General features: G+C 40.4%; 1 protein-coding gene across 1 annotated transcript in view; it reads left to right on the top strand.

Annotated features, from left to right (window-relative positions):
- Positions 1 to 22,896, top strand: part of DCC (DCC netrin 1 receptor) — a 644,354-nt gene that overhangs the window by 573,883 nt on the left and 47,575 nt on the right. Inside the window, 4 exon segments of the mRNA XM_039911321.1 lie at positions 6,245 to 6,407; positions 14,265 to 14,491; positions 15,362 to 15,478; positions 22,088 to 22,249. Of these exon segments, the coding sequence (XP_039767255.1) occupies positions 6,245 to 6,407; positions 14,265 to 14,491; positions 15,362 to 15,478; positions 22,088 to 22,249 (669 nt within the window).

Genomic DNA, 22,896 nt, shown 5'->3' on the forward strand with positions numbered 1-22,896 from the left:
AGAGTATAGGAAATACTGGAGATGTGGAATCCTTTCTAGCTGGCCAGCAAATTGAAGTTATTATCAGTCAACCAATCAGTAGTATTTATTGAGTGCTTATTGTACTGTGCTAAGTGCTTGGAAGAGTTCAGTATAATAAAATCATTAACACAAACCATGCCCATAATTTCATATGTTCTCTAGCTTTATGATTCTGTGGGTCTAGGTTTCATATGAATGCATTCCTATTGGCCTAATAACTTTCAAAATGTGAAACATTTCAACTTTGAGAATCATGAAACTTTCAAAATGTGAAACATATCAACTTTGAGAATCATGAATCTTCATTTTAGGTTAGCAAGAAACAAATAGTATTAGGACTTTGGGACTGAATCAATCAATGGTATTTATTGAGCACTTGTCTGCAGAACACTGTACTAAGTGCTTTTCATTCACTCAATAATATTTATTGAGCGCTTACTATGTGCAGAGCACTGTACTAAGCGCTTGGAATGAACAAAGTGTTTGGAAAGAGTACAGTATAACAGAGGTGGCAGACATATCCCTTGTCCATCAGGACTTTACAGTCTAGATGGGTAAACGGGACTTCAATTATGGAGATGTATATAAGTTCATTCGATCGTATTTATTGAGCACTTACTTTGTGCAGAGCACTGTACTTCTGCAGGGAGGAGGGTAGGGAGAATACCAAGAGTTTAGAGGGTACATATTCAAGTGCAAGGACGATACCAAGGGGAAAGGGATTAGGGGAAATGAGGGCTTAGTCAGGGAAGGCCTCCTGGAGGAGATGTAATTTTAATAAGGCTCTGACAGTGGGGGGGGGGGGGAGTGACAGTGTGTCAGATAAGCAGAAGGCTTGAGGCAGGATGCATACAAAGGGTTGGTGGTGAGATAGATGAGATCGAGGTACAGTGAATATGTTGGCAACAGGGGGGCAAAGTGAGCAAGCTAGGTCATAGTAGGAGAGCAGCAAGCTGATTTAGGGAGGGACAAGATTACCGAATGTCATAAGGCTGATGGTTTCTGATTGAAGCGGAGGTGAATTTGAGCTATTGGAGGTTCTTGTTGAGGGGTAGTCATAGCCTGCACCTTGTTTTACACAAATGACCCAAGCAGCAGAGTGAAACATGAACTGGAGCAAGGAGAAAGACAAGGCAGGGAGGTTAGCAAGAAGGCTAACACAGTAGTAAACACAGGATAGGTGCTGGGATCCACATAGTATCAGTTTGAATGAAGAGGAAAGGGCAGATTTTAGTAAGGTTGTGAAGGCAGAAGGACTTGGTAACAGATGATGGTTTTAGTTGAGCATGTACTGTACGTCAAGCATTGTTCTAAGCACTGAAGTAGACAGAAGTTAATCAGGTTGGACACAGTCCCTGTCCCACATGGACTCACAGTCTTAATCCCATTTTACAGGTAAGGTAAATGAGGCACAAAGAAATGAGTGCTCAAGGTCAAACAGCAGACAGGTGGTGGAGCAGCGATTAGAACCCAGGTCCTTCTGAATCCCAGGCCCTCTATCCTCTATCCACTAGGCCATGCTGCTATGGGTTGAATGAGAGAGCTGAATCCAAGACAATGCCAAGGTTATGAGCTGTAAAACAGAGAGGATGGTAATGCTGTCTACATTGATGGGAAAGGGGTTTGAGTGGGTAGCTGAGAACTGTTTTGGAATGTTCACTATGAGGTGTCAGTGGAGCATCCAAGTAGAGATATCCTGAAGTAAAGAGTAAGATACAAGGCTACAGAGGAGGAGATAAAATAAGGCTGGAAATATAGATTTGGGAATGATCTGCTTAGAAGTTGATGGAGGAAATGAGTTGGAATGCTTTCTGCTTATTCCTTTCCTCCTGCTTGGAATTATCTTCCTCCACCTTCACTCCACCAGACCACAGGTCTCCCTACCTTTACAGCCCTCCTGAAAAACCACCTCTTTGAGGAGTCATTACTTAATTTAACTCCACCTTCCCAGGTTGTATCCAACCTAAAGCCAGCCACACTTAGCATTTGTGTTCATACATCTTTAATCTCATCAGTGTTCTTGACATAGATTAACTTGTACTCATTTATTTTCCTCTTTATCCTTCCATACTTTTGCTATCAACAGCCAAGGCATTTGTGAGTGGCTTGTATCTATTACTCCCATCAGACTGCAAAGGAAAGTCTTTGCATGCTACTCAGTTGTCCTCGCCCTTGGGCTTAATACAGTGCTTTTCACTCAGAAGGTGCTCATTCATTCATTCAATTGTTTTATTGAGCTCTTACTGTGTGCAGAGCACTGTACTAAGCACTCGGGAGAGTACAATACAACAATAAACAGACACACTCCCTGCCCACAATGAGCTTATGGTCTAGAGGAGGGGAGACAGATATTAATGTAAATAAATTACAGTTATGTATATAAGTACTGTGGGGCTTGGTTGGTGAAGGGGATGAAAAAAGGGAGCAGGCAGAAGGTGCTTGGTGATGCAGAAGGGAGTGAGAGAAGAGGGAAAGGGGGACTTAGGAAGTGCCTTTGGAGGAGGATCTGGACTGTCATTACTAGTGGTTCCTCTGACCCAGTTGTAATGTCCAAACCCCAGCCCAGTAATTCCTCTTGTATGTGTCCAGAGAATGTATCTAGGTGTAGAACAAATAATTCTGAGCAAAGCTAATGAAGAAAGGCCCATCCTGAACACACACCAAAAGACCCTGTGATAAAACGTCACAGCTCAACCATCCTGATTGTACTTTCTCTTCTACATTCCCAATCCAAGAGAAGGCTTGGGCAAGTTCTATACAACAGAGTTGGTAGATTTGTTCTCTACCCACGACAAGCGTACAGTTTAGCAGGGTAGAGCCCGGGTTGCAGAAATTCCTGAAGATGTAGCCATTCAGGTAGTCATTCGAGTACTACTGAATGATTGGTATAGCAATTAAGCTATGTCGCCGCAGACCTCTCACCCACATCCTGCCCCTGGCCTGAAGTGCCCTGCCTCCTCATGTCTGACAGAAAATTACTCTCCCTGCTTTCAAAACCTTAGTGTAGGGAAATAAATCTCTTCCAAGAGGCCTTCCCCGAAAAAAGCTTCCTTTCCTCTTCTGCCATGCCCTTCTGCATTGCCCTGACTTGCTCCCTTTATTCATCCCCCTTCCCAGCCCCACAGCACTCATGTACGTATCTCTAATTCATTTCTAATAATGTCCATCTTCCCTCTAGACTGTAAGCTGGGTGTGGGCAGGGAAAGTGTCAATTTATTGTTATATTGTACTCTCCCAAGCACTTAGTGCAATGCTGTGCATGCAGTAGGCCCTCAATAAATACAATGGATTGAATGAATGAACTTAACCTCTTATAGTGCTAGTTGAAGTCTCACATTCTTATTTCTTAATGTGGGTAAGGTAGCAAAGCCTTTTCCAATGTTGTATAGAACAGATTTCAGGACAGAGCAGGGGTTTTTTCAGTGAGTTCCTGGTCTTAGTGAGCACTTAGTCTCAATGTGTGTAAAGTAAAATGTTAGGAAAAGGGCAGCTAACCTCCAGACCTTTTAATTGCTTCAATTCCAGCCCTAGTAAATATGGTCATTAAAAGACAGTTATTTTTCTGTGATTGAATATGAAAGAATTTTTTTACAGTTTTTGTTAAGCACCTACTATGTTCCAGGCTCTGTACTAAGCACTGGGGTAGATACAAGGCAATCAGTTTGGACATAGTTCATGTTCCACATGGGCAGCCTTAATTCCCATTTTATAGAGAAGTGAGGCACAGAGAAATTAAATGAGTTGCCCAAGTTCACAAAACAAGCAGTTGGCAGATCCAGACTTAGAACCCACATCCTCTTACTCCCAGGCCTGTGTTCTTTCCACTAAGCCACTTTGTGATTGAGTCCCTTAAAATCAATGGTCTGAACTTCTTGCTTAATATTGAGGTTTAAGTAACTGTTAGGGTTAAATGTAGAGGTTTTTGAGGAGTGGGAATGTGTGTAGACCAACTCTTCAGAAAAATTGTCTGGGTAACATGGGCTTCAATGTTGGATTTATCACAAAGAAGGCAGATTGAGTGAAGAGTCTCTTCAAAATGCTTACAGAAATACTTCCTTATCTCTAAATTTGCTGTCAGATGAGGATTCAGCATAGAAATGCTTAGCATATCTTTCCCTTGCATCTTGCTAAAATGAATAGATAAATACTAGCAAATCTGGAATTCCCCACCAACTTTGATCTGGTCAAGAAAACTTTGAGTTTTGCAATTTTAGAAAATCGGGTTTCCCAAAATTGCATAAAATGAATTTCAACTAACTTGGAGAAAGAAATTTGGTCACAATTTAGTTCAGCCACTGATCCTTTTATGGTCAGTTTCGGGTTGTCAGTGGCTGCTTTCCCCAGCTGTGGCAAATTCAGCTTGAAATTGGAACTGAAGTGAACTTTTAGGGTAGAATCACAAAGTTCTGGATTAAAGATTTATCTTAGAAGTTCTGCCACATCTTAGCTCTCACAAGATCAATTGCCACCAAGATGACCCCACTAATGTTCAGTAAAATCCCAAATTGTCATATTCTGACAGGACAAATTGCATCGTCATGGGAGGCAAGACAGTTGAGAAGTAATTCTGATGGTTTATGGCTCCTTTGTCCCTTTAAGGGAAAGCTAATTTGGTTTTACAAAAGTTCTTAGAACAATTATGGTGGTCCCCTCCTCCTCCTTTTTTTTTAATACTCTAGAGTTTGTTCTTGCTAATAACACAATTAAAAATTTCACAAATGCTTTTCTAGGTCACAAAAAACCCCTCAAAATTAATTTACTAAATAGAATGTGAATAAGATATTTTAACTAAACGACTTTTTAACTGGAAGCAGAACTCTAATTTAGGAAGCTCTGACCTTTATTACTGGCTCATTGTTTTTCTAATAAAGCAAAACTGCTCCCTGGGAACTTTTTTTTTCCCCTTTGATTCAAAGTTCAGATTTTATTTTTCAACTAAGTGCCATTCAAAAACCTTTGACAGCTTCATCTTCTGAGGATCAGGACCTGGGATGAACACTCTCTTGGTTGTCCTCTCCCTTAGTATTACATTGAACTGATTCCCAGCTTATATAGCAATGAGTCCCATCCATTAGCTTGCCTAACCTAATTATCCATGGGAAGTCAGATTTGGCTCTACCTCACTTGCTGGGCAGATCAATCGCAAATGCTTGGTGAGTTTGCCCTAGAAGCAGGCTATAGTCCCCTTAGGCCCAGGGAAGTATAACTGCCCCCCAAAGACCAGCTCATGGGGGGTGGCAAGACCCTTCCCCATCCCCTACCTACCTATCTGGTCTATCTCTTTTTCACCATTGCTCCTCTCCACCAATCCCGCCCACTGAAGGTCTGTTCTCTCCCACTCACTTCCCCTGGAATACCTGCTTGGCTTTCTGGTCAGTGGAAATCATTTTTGATCTGGACTCTCAGACATATTATGCTTTGGGTTTGTGGCTCTTGAGTTCAGGTAAAGAAAGATCTAAATTTTTTTGTGTGTTTTGTTGATTATTTATAAACCTCTGAGCATAGTAAGGTAATTTCAAGTTGAAATATGAGCAATTACACCCCAAATGGAGATCTGCGAGGTAATTCAGGCTAAATGGTTAGCTGAGGGTTAGGGAATCAGTCTGTTAGAAATAGAAATGCCCTATTGCCTTTTTCCAAAAGAGACAAAGTCCATGTTTGCTGGATTTTTTTTTTTGTTTCTGCTTTCAATGCCTATTGACTTCAGGATCGAGTTATTTCTAAGGGATTAATTACTGACTAGGGTAAAGAGTTTGAACCCCGATATCCAGCTCTCTCCGGTAGGTTGGTAAACCACAGAAACAGTTTTCATCTTAAAAATGACTATTTGTTTATTTCCTATGATCCTCAAGGAACTTCAACATCTTACTTTATGAAATGATTCCAAGCCCATTGACTTCTGTGAAGTAGAATCCATGGTCAGTGATTTGGTTGTGAATTGTATTTGCTTTCTAGATGACTTACTTCTAAAGGGCACGAGAGTAAACTGTGGTTCTTCATGTCAAGAAATTTGCCTTTGGGGACATTAAATAAATAGGATTTTTTCACCAACATTTAAGAGTTTATGTTGCTCAGGAATCTGTTTAGTTTGAAGTAACATTTTTTCTTTTATCACAGTTTATATTTTCCTCATGTATGTCAAAACCAGCCAGTTCCCTCCACCTCACCTTTCTAACCCTTGTATTTTTGTTTGCTTGTTTTTTTCTGGCTTATCTCATGCTAGAGCCACCAATAGGCCAAATGCACCCACCTCATGGCAGCGTCACACCTCAGAAGAACAGCAATCTGCTTGTGATCATCGTCGTCACGGTCGGGGTCATTTCGGTGGTGGTAGTGGTGATTGTTGCAGTGATATGCACCCGACGTTCATCAGCTCAACAGAGGAAGTATGTTTCAGTAAAAATAACCCAAATAGAGGAGTTTACCTGCCTGTTCGATGCCTTAAATTACTTAATTTGGTTTTCCTTTGAGGACTGTGTTTACCTGACCCTCTTCTATTTCACCCACCCCTTTAGGTACTCGCATTTAACCTTGAGTTCACATATTAAACTTGCATCAATGAATTAATGAGTCAATCAGTGGTATTTATAGAATGCTTACTGTGTACAGAGCATTTTACTGATTACTTGGGAGACTATATTACAATACAGTTGGTATACATGATCCCTGCCCACAAGGAGCTTCCAAGTTTAGATGAGATGACAGACATCAAAATAAATCGCAGGTAGTAGAAATGGGAAAGTATAAGTATATATACCTAAATGCTGTGGGGATGAAGTGAATATCAAGTAATTAAGAGGTAGAGATCCAAAAGCATAGGTGATGAAGAAGGGAGGGAGAGTAGGAAAGGATAGATTTTAGCAATGTTGTGAAGGTTGACTATGTGGGTTGAATGAGAAAGAAGAGTTGAGGATTACACTAAGGTTATGGGCTTGTGAGGCAGGAAGGATGGATGGTAGCTCTGTCTACAGTGATGAGAAAGTCATGGGGAGGACTGGGTTTCGTAGAAAGATAAGGAGTTCACTTTTGGACAAGCTTCATTTGAGGTGTCGGCTGGATTTCCAGGTAGAGATGTCCTGAAGCCAGGGGGAAATGCGAGATTGCAGGGAGGGAGAGAGGTAGTTGAAGTCAAGGGAGCAAATGAGTTCTCCAAGGGAATGGGTGTAGATGGAGAGTAGAAGAAGGCCCAGAACTGAGCCTTGATGGACCCCCATTGTCAGCGGGTGAAAGGCAGAGGAGGAGCAAGCAAAAGAAACTGAGAAGGAGCTTCCAGAGAGGAGAACCAAGAGAGGACAGAGTCAATGAATCCAAAGCCGGATAAAGTTTCAAGGATAAGGAGGTGGTCTACAATGTGAAAAGCATCTGAGAGCCCTGCGGGGATTACAGTTGAATTAGAGGCCATCAGATGTAGCAAGAAGATGGTCAATGCTTACTTAGAGAGAATTCTTTCTGTGGAGTGAAGGGGACAGAAGCTAGATTGGAAGGAATCAAGGCGGGGAAAGGGAGACAATGGGTGTAAATTACTCTTTTAAGAAGTTTGGAGGGAAATAGTATGAGGGATATTGAGGATAACTGCAGGGAGCTGTAGGGTTAAGGGAAGGGGTTTTAGGTTAGGGGATAGGTAAGTGTTTTGGAAAGCAGAAGAAAAAATGCTGTTGGAAAGTGAACAATAGAAAGTGTCAGTCAAGGAGTTAAAGAGGAAGGGGGCAAGTGTTCTCAAAAAGTATAAGAATAATGATATTTGATAAGCACTGACTTTGTGTCAAGCACTGTTCTAAGTTCTAAAATACAAGCCTATCAGGTTGGACACAGTCCCTGTCCCACATAGGGCTTACAGTCTCAATCCCCATTTTACAGATGAGGTAACTGAGACCCAGAGAAGTGAAGTGACTTGCCAAGGTCACAGCAGACAAGTGGCAGAGCCAGAATTAGAGCCCAGGTCCTTCTGACTTGCAGACCTGTGTTTTATCCAGTAGGTCATGTTGCTTCCCTTGATGAAGCGATGAGATCAGAAGCACAAGTGGAGAGGATAGATTTAGAGAGGAGGTGAGAGATCTCATCTTGAGTTACTGAAGATAGTATAGGAAGAATCAAAGAGGGTAAAGGAGGAGGTAAGGATTGTAAGGGAACAGGGGAGATTTTAGAGAGAACATGCCTGATGGTTTCAATTTTCATTCATTCAATAGTATTTATTGAGCGCTTACTATGTGCAGAGCACTGTACCAAGTGCTTGGAATGTACAAATCGGTAACAGATACAGTCCCTGCCCTTTGACGGGCTTACAGTCTAATCAATTTTGTTGATGATGTGTGTGGCCAGGTCATCAGGGGAAAGAGATGTTTGGGGCGAGGTACAGGAAGTTTGAGGAGGGAGTTAAATGTCTGGAACAACTGCTGGGGCTGTGGGTATGTGCACTTGCGGGATGGAATGAAAAGAAGTATTGTTGGCAGACAGAAGTACTGTCTCCTACAAGCTCTTCCCTTCGTGATGCCTATACTCTTCGATTGGTATCATTCACTGATATCCACCCCATCCTCAGTCCCACACAACTTATGTACATATAATAATAATAATAATGTTGGTATTTGTTAAGCACTTACTATGTGCAGAGCACTGTTCTAAGAGCTGGGGTAGATACAGAGTAATCAGGTTGTCCCATGTGAGGCTCACAGTTAATCCCCATTTTACAGATGAGGTAACTGAGGCCCAGAGAAGTTAAGTCATTTGCCCACAGTCAAACAGCAGACAAGTGGCAGAGCCGGGATTCGAACCCATGACCTCTCTGACTCTGAAGCCCAGGCTCTTTCCACTGAGCCAAGCTGCATCCTTACACTCTGCTATTTCCCCTATCTGTAATTCATTTTAAAATGTGTTTACCCCTTAAGACTGTAAGTTCTTCTGAGCATCAGTCTTGTCTACCAAGTCAATTGTACTTTCCCCAGGGCTTAGTATAGTGGTCTGCACACACAGTACGAACTCACTTAATACCATTGATTGCTGCTTTCACAGCTGCCATATCTCCTTTTTTGGGCACTTGGATGTTTGGAGAAAAAATAGATTCAAAATGAAAAACACTGCAGAGTCCAGTGGGAATCCAGAGAGACATTAGTATCGCATATTTCCTTATTCTGTATCTGCGTTAACTTTTAGTTCATCAATGGTGGATGTAGCACTATTGTTGTCTTTAAAAATCAGGAAGTCAGACGCGGTCTCTCTGTACTTGCTCTCCCACTTATTATTCGGCTTTTTCTAAAGAAGTCCTGAGTCTCTGCTTTTGAGTGGATTGTCTGTAATTTTGCCTCAGGCAAGAATTTACTTCTCTGTGCCTGAGGCAAGAACCCATGAATGGCCATCTTTACAAAGATATACTGCAAATTCCTAGCAAGAGATTTACCAGTATTATTTTTTTCTTTTCTTCCTTGCTAGGACTTCAGCATTTTTCTCCCATTTTCTTCTTCAAAACTTAGTACTTTTATAGTGTACAATGTTTGGTGACATAGATTAAAGCAGATATGCAACACAGAAAAAAGTGCTGTGTCTTGCATTATAACAATAATTGCAATATTTGTTGAGCATTTACTATGTTCCAAGCACTGTTCTAAGAACTCCTTATCTTCCCACCCAAAACCTATCCTCCCCCTGACTTGCCCATCACTGTAGACAGCACCACCATTCTTTCTGTCTTACAAGCCTGTAAACTTGGAGTTATTTTTAATGCCTCTCTCTCATTCAATTAATCAATCAATGGTATTTATCTAGTGATTACCATGTGCAGAACTCTTTTCTAAGTGCATGGGAGAGTACAGGAGAATTAGCAGACACATACCCTGCCCATAATGAGCTTTCATTGAATCCACATATTCAATCTTCACAAGATTTCTAAAATTCACCCTTTCTTTTCCATCCAAACTGCTACCATGTAAATCCAAGCACTGATCCTATGCCCCCTTGATTACTATATCAGCCACCTTGCTGACCTCCCTACCTCCTGTCTCTCCCCACTCAAGTCCATACTTCTCTTTGTGGTCTGAATCATTTTTCTACAAAAACATTCAGTCCATGTTTCCCCACTCCTCAAGAGCTTCCAGTGATTGCCCATCCACCTCCACATCAAATAGACTCGATAGAGTAGACTTTAAAGCAGTCAATCACCCTCCCCACTCCTACCTCACCACTCCCCTACTACAACCCAGACTGCACACTCTGCTCCTCTAATGCCAACCTGCTCACTGTACCTTGATCTTGTTTATCCCACCTTCTGTCTTCTCTCCCACATCCTACCACTGGCCTAGAATGCCCTCCTTCATACCTGAAAATTACTCTCCCTTGCTTCAAAGCCTTATTGTAGACACATCTCCTCCAAAAAGCCTTCCCTGACTAAGCCCTCATTTCCTTTACTCCCATTCCTTTCTGCATCACCCTAATTTGCTCCCTTTATTCAACCCCAAGCCCCACAGCACTTATGTACATATCTGTAATTTATTAATTTATATCACTATCTGTCTGCCCAGCTAGACTGTATGTTCATTTTAGGCAGAGAATATGTCCATTATATAGTTGTGTTGTACTCTCCCAAGCGTTTAATACAAAGCTCTGCACACAGTAAGCCCTCAATAAATATGATTGATTGATTGATTGGGGTAGATTTAAGATAATCAGGTTAGACACAGCCCATGTCACTTATGGTGCTCATGTTTTAATGGGAAGGGAAAATAGGTATCATCTCTATTTTTCAGATGAGAAAACAGAGACAAAGGAGAAGTTAAGTGACTTATCCAAGGTCACACAGTAGGCAAGGCGCTAATTGGGATTAGAAGCCAAGTCCTCAGACTCCCAGTCCCTTGCTCGTTTCACTACACAATTCCTCAGGCAAAATTTTCCATTTTTAAGGTGCAGTTGGAGGGCTGACTTATTGCTCCTTTTCCAGAGCCAAAGTTTTGAAAAAAAAAAGACGTTCCATTACCGCTAAGAGGTGGAATTTGGAACCAGATTGATTTTTCAGTAAAAATAATGTAAAATAAAATAGCAGGGCTTTTTTCCTACAGAAATCCCACTGGGGGAATCCTTTGAAAAATCACAAAACAAGAACTACATAAAAGTCAACAGTCACTTGGGAGGGCTAGCATCCAGGAAAAAATATGTGAAGGGAGGAGGATTCTGGGTTTTTTTAAATTTTCATTTTTTTGAGTCTCCTGCCTGAGCTCCAAAGCCACCAACTCCCAGGTCTGAGAACTCTGGTCAGGAACGGACCAGCCACTACTTTTGCCTTGCTTCCACCTCTCTCGACCTCTGGTGATCCCAGCTTTGGATGCCACACAACTCCTAGCTGATCTTGCTACCAGTAATCCACAAATCCTTGACTCTTCTCTACCATCAATCAAGCAGTCAATCACTGTGTGCCAAGTACTGTACTAAGCATTTGAGAGAGTACAATACAATAGAGTTGGGAGGCAAAGTCCCTGCCCACAAGGAACTTACAGTCTAGTTGGGAAGGTAATTAGTAAAATAAAGTAGATAAGGGAAGCAGCAGCGTGTAAGACTGTATCCATAAGGACTGTGGACTTGGACTGGGGTAAATATCAAAGTGTTTAAGGATTACAAGTTCAAGTGCATAAGCAATGAAGAAGGAAGAGTGAAAAGGGTGGGAAATGGGGCATTAGTGAGAAAAGGCCTCTTGGAGGACATATGAGAGCATACGTAGTTTGCCTCTTTACTTAATTTTTGGCCACAGAAAACCCCTGGATTCAGTGGTGTTACTGATTGGAAAAAGAAGATCGATATCTAATTAAGATCTTTGTAGATTGTTGGAGTCTCTGTTGCTGTTGGGGCAGAAGTGAGTGTGGCTGCACTATTCACAAAAATCATTCTCTTTTCCTTCCATGTTCAATAGTGGAGAAGCACTGTAGTCTAGTGGAAAGAGCAATGAACTGGAAGTCGGGAGTTTGAGGTTCTAATCCCAGCTCAGGCAATGACCTGCTTTGTGACCTTGAAAAACTTACATCTCTGAGTCTCTGCTTCCCATCTGTAAATTGGGAAAAGATGTCTTCCCTGAACCGGGCAGGGACTGTGTCAAAATATATTATAATTATATATTATATCCAATATATTACATTATATATTATATATAATATATACATATATTAGATATTAGATATATTGCATTAGATATATATCAATATAGGTTTTTAATATGTGATCAAGGATGTTACTAGAATAGATAATAGCTAAACATATCCTGTACATCTACAGGTAACATATGATCTTTCAAACCATTGGCAGCAGAAAACAGGTGTGACTTGTCAACTAGAAGATCTTTAAATGTTCAACATCAGTAGGCAAACAGGATAAAAAAACAGAAAAAAAGGACAGCAGAGATTACTTTACAGGAAAAATCCCTCGTAGAGTCCCTTTAAAATAGGAGAAAAATGGATGGTTAGAAGTGCTTTGGGGATACTTATTGAGGATCACTCTAAAGTTTCCAAAGGATAAAGAAGAAAAAGCAGCAGAAAATGGAAATAAACAAAGCCCATAACAGTCCTTCGTATGTTGTTTATGTGTTTCTGTAAGCACATGTGGGTTTCTATTTCCTGTGTTTCCAACATTCTGTTTCTGTAAATCATTCAGTTTTTCTGTCCCCCTAGATTTCACAGAGTTTCATTCTCTCCATCTCCCTGTGATCTCAAGTGCTTATTATGTGCCAGGCACTATACTAAGCTCTGGGGTAGATTCAAGCTAATAATCAAGTTAGACACTGCTAACACTTTAAACTTAACCTATTCAAAACTGCACTCCTCATCTTTTCTCCCAAATTCTCTCCTCCACCTAACTTTCCTATCACTGTTGACACCACCACCATTTTCCCTGCCTCAGAGCCTGCAACCTGGGCATTATCCTTGACTCCTCCACCTCTTTCAACTCCTGTATTTAGTCTGTCACCAAATCCTATTGGTTCTTCTTTCACACTTTTACCCTGAATCGGCTCGTTCCTCTCCATTCACATTTCCACCGTGCTGGCCCAAACACCGGCCATATCCCAACCCAATAAATTAATCGTATTTATTGAGCATTTACTCTGTATAGAGCACTGTATTAAGTATTTGGGAGAGTACAAAAAAGAGTTGGTAGAGACTTTCCTTCCCACAACAAGCTTACACTCACAGAAAGTGACTCGGTTGCTCTACTTTCTGCATTAGTCACTTTGCAGATGCCCCTGATTCCAGTCTCTCTCCTCTCCAATCCACTTTATAATTTGCTATCCTGAACATTATTTTAAATTATCTATACATCTCTCCATCCTCAAAAACCTCTGCTGCAGCCAGCAAGGGCTCTTCAACATTGGCTTTAAGGCACTCAGTTAACTCTCCCTATTAACTTACCCTTGCTTCTCTCTTCACTCTACCTTAGCTCTGGTGCTTTACTCTTCTCAAGCCAGTCTGATCACTGTGGCTGGTATTAATGTCCCTCACCTCCAACTCATGCTCACAGCCTTCCTTCTGCTTGGAAACCCCTACCTCTTCACAATCACCAATCCACTGCTCTCCCCATCTTCAAGGCCCTTTTGAAATCACATCTCTTTCAGGAACCCTTTCTTGATTAATCTTTCAAATTTCTACCCTATTTTACTCCATCCTGTCACTTCAAAATTTCCATGGTCAGGCCCCCAGTTCCCATTGCCTTAAAATACATATCTTTATACACTATTGCTTCCCCACTGTGTAATTTTTTTAGTGTCTGTTCTACTCCCATTAAATGGGTAGCTCCTTGATGACAGAAATCATGTCTAATTCTCTTATACTCTCCCAAGTCTTTCTTCAGTGCTCCACACACAGAAAACTCTCAATGGATATTTAACAGCTTATGATCATGTGATTCATTCACAACTATTGAGGGAAAAATAATCAGAAATTATATTTATTGAGCACTTACCTTGTGCAGAGCACTGAACTAAGAACTTGGGAGAGTATAATGTGCCACTATAACAGAGTTGGTAGACACTTTCCCTGCCCACAGCAAGCTCATTCTGGACCCTGAGTTTTAGATCCCAGAATTTTAACATAACATCTTAATAACATGGGTTATCTCTAGAGCACAAGGGAAAGGTGCCCAGTCAGAGGTTGAATCTGACAGGCTCATTCTGAGAAGTCCTTTCATCTGTCACTCTGCATTTGACAGACACATGAACTGACTGGTCAGTGGATCACCAGACTCCTGTTTTCATATTGAAATCACAACTTTCTTCCCAGGAAAAGGGCAACCCACAGTGCTGGAAAGCGGAAGGGTAGCCAAAAAGACTTGAGACCTCCAGACCTGTGGATTCACCATGAAGAAATGGAGATGAAGAATATGGAAAAGCCAACAGGGGCCGATTCTACAGGAAGGGACTCGCCGATACAGAGTTGTCAAGACATAACTCCTGTCAGTCATAGCCAATCAGAAACACAAATGGGCAGCAAGAGTGCTTCACATTCTGGTAATGCTCTTCTTCTCATTCTCATAAAGAAAGCTCAGTTTTAACAGTGCTCCCAAAGCACTGTATCATTTGAGTTTCTTTGCCAATCATTTCCTGAGAGCTCTTGATTAATCTAGAATTGATTATGCAGAGTGGGCTATCCCTGAATTGTTTTTCCTTCTCTTTCTCCTCCTCAACCTCGAGCCTATCACCAACTGTTAGTTTCTTCATTAAAGGGTGTGTAGGTTAAACAGGAGGAGGAAAAAACTCAACTCTAGATTTGTTGCCGACAACAGTACTGATTTGGTAAAAGAGTAGGCTAAAACCACTGATTTCATTGTTTTTTGGATTATCTTTTTATTTCAACTATCCAGGCTCCTGTAAAGCTTTGCAACATTTGCTCTCAGAAAAGGTTGGTTTTTTTTCCAGAAGGATCCACATCATTGGTCTCCCTACCATTGTTTAATTCATCTGAAGGAGCCAAAATGTTATAGTCTTCTCTCTGGTCCATTAGACTAAGTTTTATTGTCAGAGTGCACAGCTGGGTAGGTCAGTGTGGGAGTAATGACAACTACTTTCTGGCTTTTAAACATTTCAATTATTTGCATGTTCTAAATGCAAGGGACATTGAATGAGCCGATATTATCACTTCTACTGGAGGGATTTTATTCACGTTGCCTGAAGTCTACTTAAACCCATCCGAGCCTAGAAATTCATCGTATAAAATTTGAAACACAGTTTTCTTGTGGGCAACAAGATCTTGAATTGATAATGTAAGTCCTTAGAAATATGTTTTGAGCAATAGGGTTTGGCATCTCAAGTTTCATAACATGGTATGAGAGGAAAGGTTTGTCAGAGAATGCCTTTGGTGATGTTGTTTGATCTCTTTAGGACCGGATTCGGAAGATGTCGGAAGCAGCATGTCCACATTAGAAAGATCACTGGCTGCACGCAGAGCTACCCGAACCAAGCTCATGATACCGATGGACTCCCAGCCCAGCAACCCACGTGAGTGAAGCTTTTCACTCCCACAGACATCCAAGTTCCCTAAGATTAATTCTTTACCTAGTTCCTTGAGGCAGTATACACTAGTGCAGGGGTCAGAAACTCTTTTTTTATGGTATTCGTTAAGCGTTTACTATGCTAGACACTGTATTAAGCCTTGGAGTAGGTATAAGTTAAACAAGTTGAATGCAGTCTCTGTACCAAAGAAGGCCTATAGTCTTAAATCCCATTTTTCAGAGGAGGTAATTGAGATACAAAGTTAAGTGACTTGCCCAAGGGCACACAGCAGTCAAGTGACAGAGAGAAATTAGAACCTAGGTCCTTCTGACCCACAGCCCGTACTCTAACCACTAGACCATGCTGCTTCTATTTTCTTTTAAAGGTTTTTCCTGTGAAAACCTTTAGTCTTTACAGGAGAGCCAACCAAAATAAAACCTTGGAGCTGCTGGAGTACAAAGAGTCAAAAGTTATGGCCTTCCCGTATGACACATGCCCAGACCCAGTAGTCAGAGGAACTGTGTTCTAATTCTTCCTGTGCCACTTGCCTTTCTTGTGTCAAGATCCTTTGACTTCTCTGGTCCTCAGTTTCCTCATCCCTAAAATTGGGGTTAAATATCTGTTATCCCTACTCTTTCCACTGGGAACCCCATGTTGGACAGAGACTGTGTCTGATCTGATTATACTGTACCCACCACAGCACTTACCCAATATTTGCTACAGAGTAAATGCTCAACAAATATTATCATTATCATCCAGAATTCCTTATCTTCGGATTTGTCCACTCTTCATTCCATGAACGGAGATTTGCAAATTACAAAGGATGTGTTTTAAAATTCTGACTACCAATCCTGTTTATCAGAGGATATGTAAAATATGAAAAGACAAAATGGGAAATATTCTTTTTCCCTTAATGACTCTGTCACTTCACATCCTCTCTGCTGTGTCCAGTATCTTCCTGTTTTGAAGGGCTTGTTAATTTTCAGGAACAATACCTAATGAGTCCAGGCATTTTTCATTATTATTGTAGTTCATTTTAAAAGAAGATATTTTTGCAGAACACTCAATAAGACAACTTTGTAAAGATTTGACTCATATTGCTTATACCATAGCTGCATGTGTAATCATGTGGAAATGCAGCAGCATATTTGCACCTAGAGTTGTAGTTCAATTTGGTGTGGTAGATAAACTTCCTGATAATATGGCTTTCAAGTATTGAGATTCACCAAGGTAAGATATATCAAAAACTTTGTATAAACCAAAACCTAATCACATCTAAAATGAACATGCCTACAACAAGGACTTTGGAGGATTATTTTTGCAAGATGACAGTTTTTTTTTATTGTTGTTCATTATTTCTCACCAGACAATAACGTGCCTAACAATTACACTTTTTTCTTGTTTTGGGGTTTTTTTTTGCTTCCAACCCCAACCCATGAAGAAAATTATTATAGTGTAAAGCCCATTTATCTGGACTCACACAATATGTTCATCTTAACCATGTCCTTAAAAGACAGAAAATGTGATATATAAATTAAAAAAAACAAATCTATATATACACTACATTTACAGCAATTTGCCCAAGGCAAAAGTTTATTCCTGATATGTTCCAGATGTGTCAGCACCCTGGGGTTTCATTTGTTCTGTTGTGGATGTGTGCACTGTATGTCCATTAGAAAGCAGGTCCATTAATAACTGTGAAAGTTACAAATTCAAAACTGAGCAGCAGGAAGACTTTAATCACTGATAATACTGAAAGTTGTTGATAACATGAGAAGACTTTTGGAGCAAATTATTTATCAGGCAGGAAGTGATAGCTATCAATCCTTTCATTCATTTTTTTCATAAAAGTATTACTGTAGAATATTTTTCTGTTTTCTCTACATCACATATACCACATTTTTTAAAAAATAAAACTGCAAATTGTCTATCCATTTATCTCTCTCTCAAGATTTCTGAGAATCCAGAAGATAATATCAAGGGAATAGCAGAGACCCTTTCTTTGGCACATTTTATGAGGATATTTAACAGCTGTGTTTCTGAGACAGTTCAGTGCATTCCTGACTAAAAGCAAGGGCAAGCCCTAGCTGGACTCTTGAATTCTCTTCTTATCCTGAAATTCTTCAATAATAATGTGATGGTATGATGTGATAGGCAGTGTAGCATAGTGGAAAGATCATGGGCCTTGGAATCAGAGGACCTGAGTTCTAATCCTGGATCTTCCACTTGTCTGTTATATGACCTTTAGCAAGCCACTTGACTTCTCTGTGCCTCAGTTTCCTTATCTGCAAAACGGGGACTAATTCTTACTCTCTTCTACTTGTGAGCCCTCTCTTCTACTTGTGAGCCCTATGTGGGACAGGGACTGCATTCAACCTGATTATCTTGTGTCTACCTTAGTACTTAGTAGAGTACTAGTACTAGTACTTAGTAGAGTGTATGGCACACAGTAAGCCCTTAACAAGTACCATTTATTTAAAAAATGGTGTGTCTAACTAGAATCAAGATTAAGCTTCTATAGACTAAGGTAGATTAAGCTTCTATAGACTTCATCTCTTTGAGGTGAAGGATCATATTTTCAGCTTTCACTGTATATTCTGTATATTCACTGTATATTCCCAAGCGCCGCAGAAGTGAAAAAGTGGAGAACCAAATTTAAATCATTTCAAAAACTGGTTTCCACCAGACTAATGCTACTCTGTTTGCACAAATAGGCATTCAGTAAATTGAGGTAATGAGGATGAAGCTTAAACAATGTCCCTTAATGTATTGTATTTGTCAGATGCAGAAACAAAATATGAATGTTGTGTTTTGCTATTTTTTAAAAAATATATTAGAGCAGACACTGCATCTACACTTGACTTCTATCCAAGGCACTTGAGCAGAAAAGGGGATTCTTGTGGCCATCTGCTCCTCTAAACCTCACATCAGGAGGAGGGGTGCCAAGGGTCAGAATCTCCTTTCCTATTCAGACACCCTCAATAGAAGCAGTATTCACAGGAGAACCTCTAGCCCCTTCCCTTCCTGGCCACATTGAAAATTCAAATAAGGAGGCACTCATGGAAGCCAGGGGCACAGTCCATTTCTGGTTCAGGCTGCTGCAGTCAGGGATCAGGGCGGCAATTTGAGCTTGTATTAAGCTACTTTAATGATCTGACTGTCTGAGGTGCTGCTTTCAAGGAACCTAGTGTACAGGTCGACTCCTATTAGTGTTTTGTCTGCATCGGCATGAGCGAGTAGGGATGGCTCCTGAGCCCATGGCTGGTTGAACACATACTGAAAGACTTGAATGCCCTGACCGCATACCCTGATAAAGTCAAACATTATCACCCCGGAGCCATTAAAGTGATAAGCATATGATATTGTAAAGTGTGCTCAAGTAGGGATGAATGATAAACTCAATTAATGAATAAAAAACAAAAAAAATCAGATAAATATGTTAAAGTTCTGAGATTGCTAAGGGAATATTATTTCTGGGAAGCTGAGGAGATAAATCAGAGAACGCTTCATAGGGGTAACTTTAAAAGGTCATTTGAAAAAAGAGGAAAGGATATTCTTTGGCAAAGCTGATGGGGTGCGGTACTGTAGCCTTGGAGGGAATGTATGAGCCATGAACTGGAGGCAGAAGAGTCAAGAATGAGTATCACTTGCTAAGTGTCACTTTGTGTGCAGTGCACTGTGCTAAGCATTTAGGAAGGGTAGAATAAAGAAGTGACATGTTTCTTGCCCACAGAGAACTTACATTCTAAAGGGGGAGTGAGAAGCTTTGCTTGAGAGGAACTGAGATATTAAATAGAGGCCAAGAAATGTTGCTTCATCCCTATTTGTTAAAGCAAAGGGTTGTATTCTCACAGTTTGAATAGTATTCCTTGATAGAGTGATCATGGAGTTCAAAAAACAGTTTGAAGGAGAAAAGTGTTCTCACTACCCCATGTCACCATCCTTATACTATGATTGGGTTCCCATTACTTCAAATCCTATGCTTCTAAAAAGCCACTTTTTTGGCATTTGGGAAATTTCTTTATAATGCTTTATTTCTTTTTTTCAAATCTCAGTTTCAGATTTTGTATAGACTGAGTTCAGATATTACATTTTTATAGGATGTTGTAAAAGTTTTCAAATATGAACTGCACCACTCAGGGAGCTACATAATTTGGTGAGGGAATTTCTACTTTCAGATTCTTAGTGCAGAAATTCAGTTGTTGGCAAGCTGTGTCAGAACAGATTTCTTGTCATATTTGGTTACAGAGTAGAGATTTATTGAAGTAGCTTGCCAATATCTTTCTCCCAACTCTTCTACACAAATGTAGCGTCACAGTGAATTCTGCCATTTCATTTTTTTTTCTTTCTATACCTAAAGGAAAAATAATCAAAAGATATTTCAATGCATGGTGTTTTATAAGATTTAATACAGAATTATTGCTTTTGCAGTAAATGCATTATAAATGGATGTATTCTATAAACTTTCAAGAGTATATTTTAGCTCAAAATAGTTCAAAAGTGAATAATGAACACTGGAATACTAATTATTTTGTTCCAGGAACAGATGCCAACCATTAAGTTTTTCTGATAGAAACATTTAATTACTGCTTTAAAAAGTTGAGTGCCTTCAATGACAAAATGTCCTGGCTTGGTTTCAAACATCAAAACAGCAGGAAATGAGACGTTATGCTGCAATGACTGAAACACCTAGAATAAGAAACAGATTTGGTCTTTCCTGGTCTTTTCTTGCTGTTGCCTCAATAATTCTGGCTAAACTATTTTCTCTTACAAGAGTCCAGAGAGTGGCAAAGTTGCACAATGGATTAAGATCTTTAGGCAAATGTGGTTATTTGAGTCTGTTCATAAGTGTAAATCCTTGGAGCATGCTCTATTTTGGAACACCAATTTGGAGAATTATATGTGGTAATAATAATAGTTGCTGTATTTAAGTGCTTACTATGTGCCTAACATTGTTCTGAGCACTGGGATATTTACAAGGAAATCAGGATGGACACAGTCCTTGTCCCACTTGGGGCTCATAGTCTTAATCCCCATTTTACAGATGAATAACAGAGGCACAGAGAAGTTAAGTGACTTGCCAAAGGCCACACAGCAGACATGTGGCGGAGCCTGGATTACAACCCCCATTCTCTGACCCCCAGGCCCATGCCCTTTCTGCTAGACTAAGCATTCATTCATCACCTCTTTACTCCCAGGCACAATCTGAGAAATGTGCTCTGATTTTATTTCCTTTATAATCACTTCCTCTTGGACTTGCTGAGAAATCAGGGAGAAAGGGACTACTTCTCCAACTCCCAGATTTGAAATGCATAGGCTTTGGAGATGTAGGGGTAAAGAAGGGAGTTCTTCAGGAAAGGGCTGCAGTTGAATACTACAATTCTAAAAGAGTGAAGATTTGTAATGTCTTCATTTTCAAGATATGAGTGAAATGGAGCGAGAGGAGCTGTGAGTTGGTGCCTATGGTTTGTCACCAAAACTGCTAATGTTCTATACAATACAATAATACAATAATGTTTAACACAGTAAAGAGTAGGTAGAAACAATCCCTTCCCTCATGAAGCTTGCAATCCATTGGGGGAGAAAGACATTAGAATAATGTAAAAGAAGCGGAGGCAACAGAGTATGATAATATCGCCATAAGAACTGTGGTTCTAGGTTGAAGATCCAAGTACTTAGAGGTGAGAACTCAAGTGCAACATAAAGCTGGAGTCTTTTGTAATGTATATTAATGATTGTCTTCTCCGTAGACTGTTAGCTTCTCATAGGCAGGAATCATGTATACCTGCAATATCTTATTGTACATTCCTAAGCTCTGCACATGGTATGGTCCCAGTGAATGCCACTGAGTCAATCAATCAAACAATCATATTTCTTGAGCCCTTCTCTTTGCAGAGCACGATACTAAATGCTCGGGAGAGTACAATATAAGAGTTAATAGACATGTTCCCTTCCAACAAGGAGTTTGCAGTCTAGAGGGGGAGACAAACATTAAAATGAATTACAGGTATGTACATGAGTGCTCTGGGGCTGAAGGTGGGATGAATATCAAAGGCTTAAAGGGTCCAAATCTAAGTCCAAGGGCAATGGAGAAGAGGGAGGAAGCAGAGGAAATGAGGGCTTAGTCAAGGAAGGCCTGTTGAAGGAGATGTGATTTTCATAAGGGTTTGAAAGTTGGGGTAGTAACAGTCTATCACGTATGAAGGGGAGGGAGTCCCACTTCATATTGTTTGATTAATTGATTTCCTATTGTGTATAGGGGACTTCTAATAATAGTGGTTTAATCTAGATCTTATGGTCCTAGTCGATCAGTGGCATTTATTGAGCACTTACTATGTGCAGATCATTGTTCTAAGTGCTCGGGAAAGTACAATATATTAGAGTTCGTAGACATATTCCATTGCCACAGTGAGCTTCTTTTCTTTTGAATGTCTACAATATATGAATCGAGCTTTCAACGTTGCTCGCTACAGTACTGCCAGCTGGTTATCAGAACCCCCCATGTCTACGTAGGGTTGGTAGTTATGATTTGACTTTTAGTTTAAACACCTTTCCTTCTGCTCTTTTGTGAGCAAAGGCTTTTAGGAAAAATTAATTCAAATCTCTGTCTTACAGCTGTTGTCAGCGCCATCCCAGTGCCAACACTCGAGAGCGCACAGTACCCGGGAATCCTGCCGTCCCCTACGTGTGGATACCCACACCCACAGTTCACACTGCGCCCTGTGCCCTTCCCAACGCTCTCCGTTGACCGAGGCTTTGGAGCCGGAAGAAGTCAGTGTAATGTATTTTCCTTTATTCTGATATTTGCTGATTGGTGTCGCTTGAGTTGGACAACATCCTACCTTTCTGCTGAGAAAGCCTTCCTTTACCAATGATATTGATGTCAGAGCCGATATCACTAGTGTTAAAATCACATCTGGATCACATTGTTGTAGAACATTTACTAGGGATATTTCAGAGTGGTTCCCCTTGACAGCGTGGGTCGAACCTGAAAATGGCTTAATAAAATGTCACGTGGTGGATGTTTGAAATGGGGACCATATTTTGCCTTGGTAAAGTAGCAGTGAAGCTCTTGTGCTTCAATTTAGATTACGTTGTATGACAAAGATGTATGTAATTCCTTATATTCAATCCTGATTTACAGATCAATCCAATTTATTGAATGCTTGAAATATGTAGACCACTGTATAAAGTACTTGGGACACTGCAATGCAACAGAGTTGGTAAACACATTCCCTACCCACAAGGAGTTTACAGTCTAGAGGGGAAGACTTGACTGAATGCTTTTTTTTTCTTCTCTAGTTGTCAGCCCAGTCACGTGACAAATACTGTACAATGCCCTGCACACAATAAGCACTCAAATACTTTTGATTGACTGATCTTGAAATCAGTGGTGATATTTCCTCATTTTTGAGAACTAGATT

The sequence above is a fragment of the Ornithorhynchus anatinus genome, chromosome 3 (assembly GCF_004115215.2).
Source record: "Ornithorhynchus anatinus isolate Pmale09 chromosome 3, mOrnAna1.pri.v4, whole genome shotgun sequence".
Taxonomy (NCBI): domain Eukaryota; kingdom Metazoa; phylum Chordata; class Mammalia; order Monotremata; family Ornithorhynchidae; genus Ornithorhynchus; species Ornithorhynchus anatinus.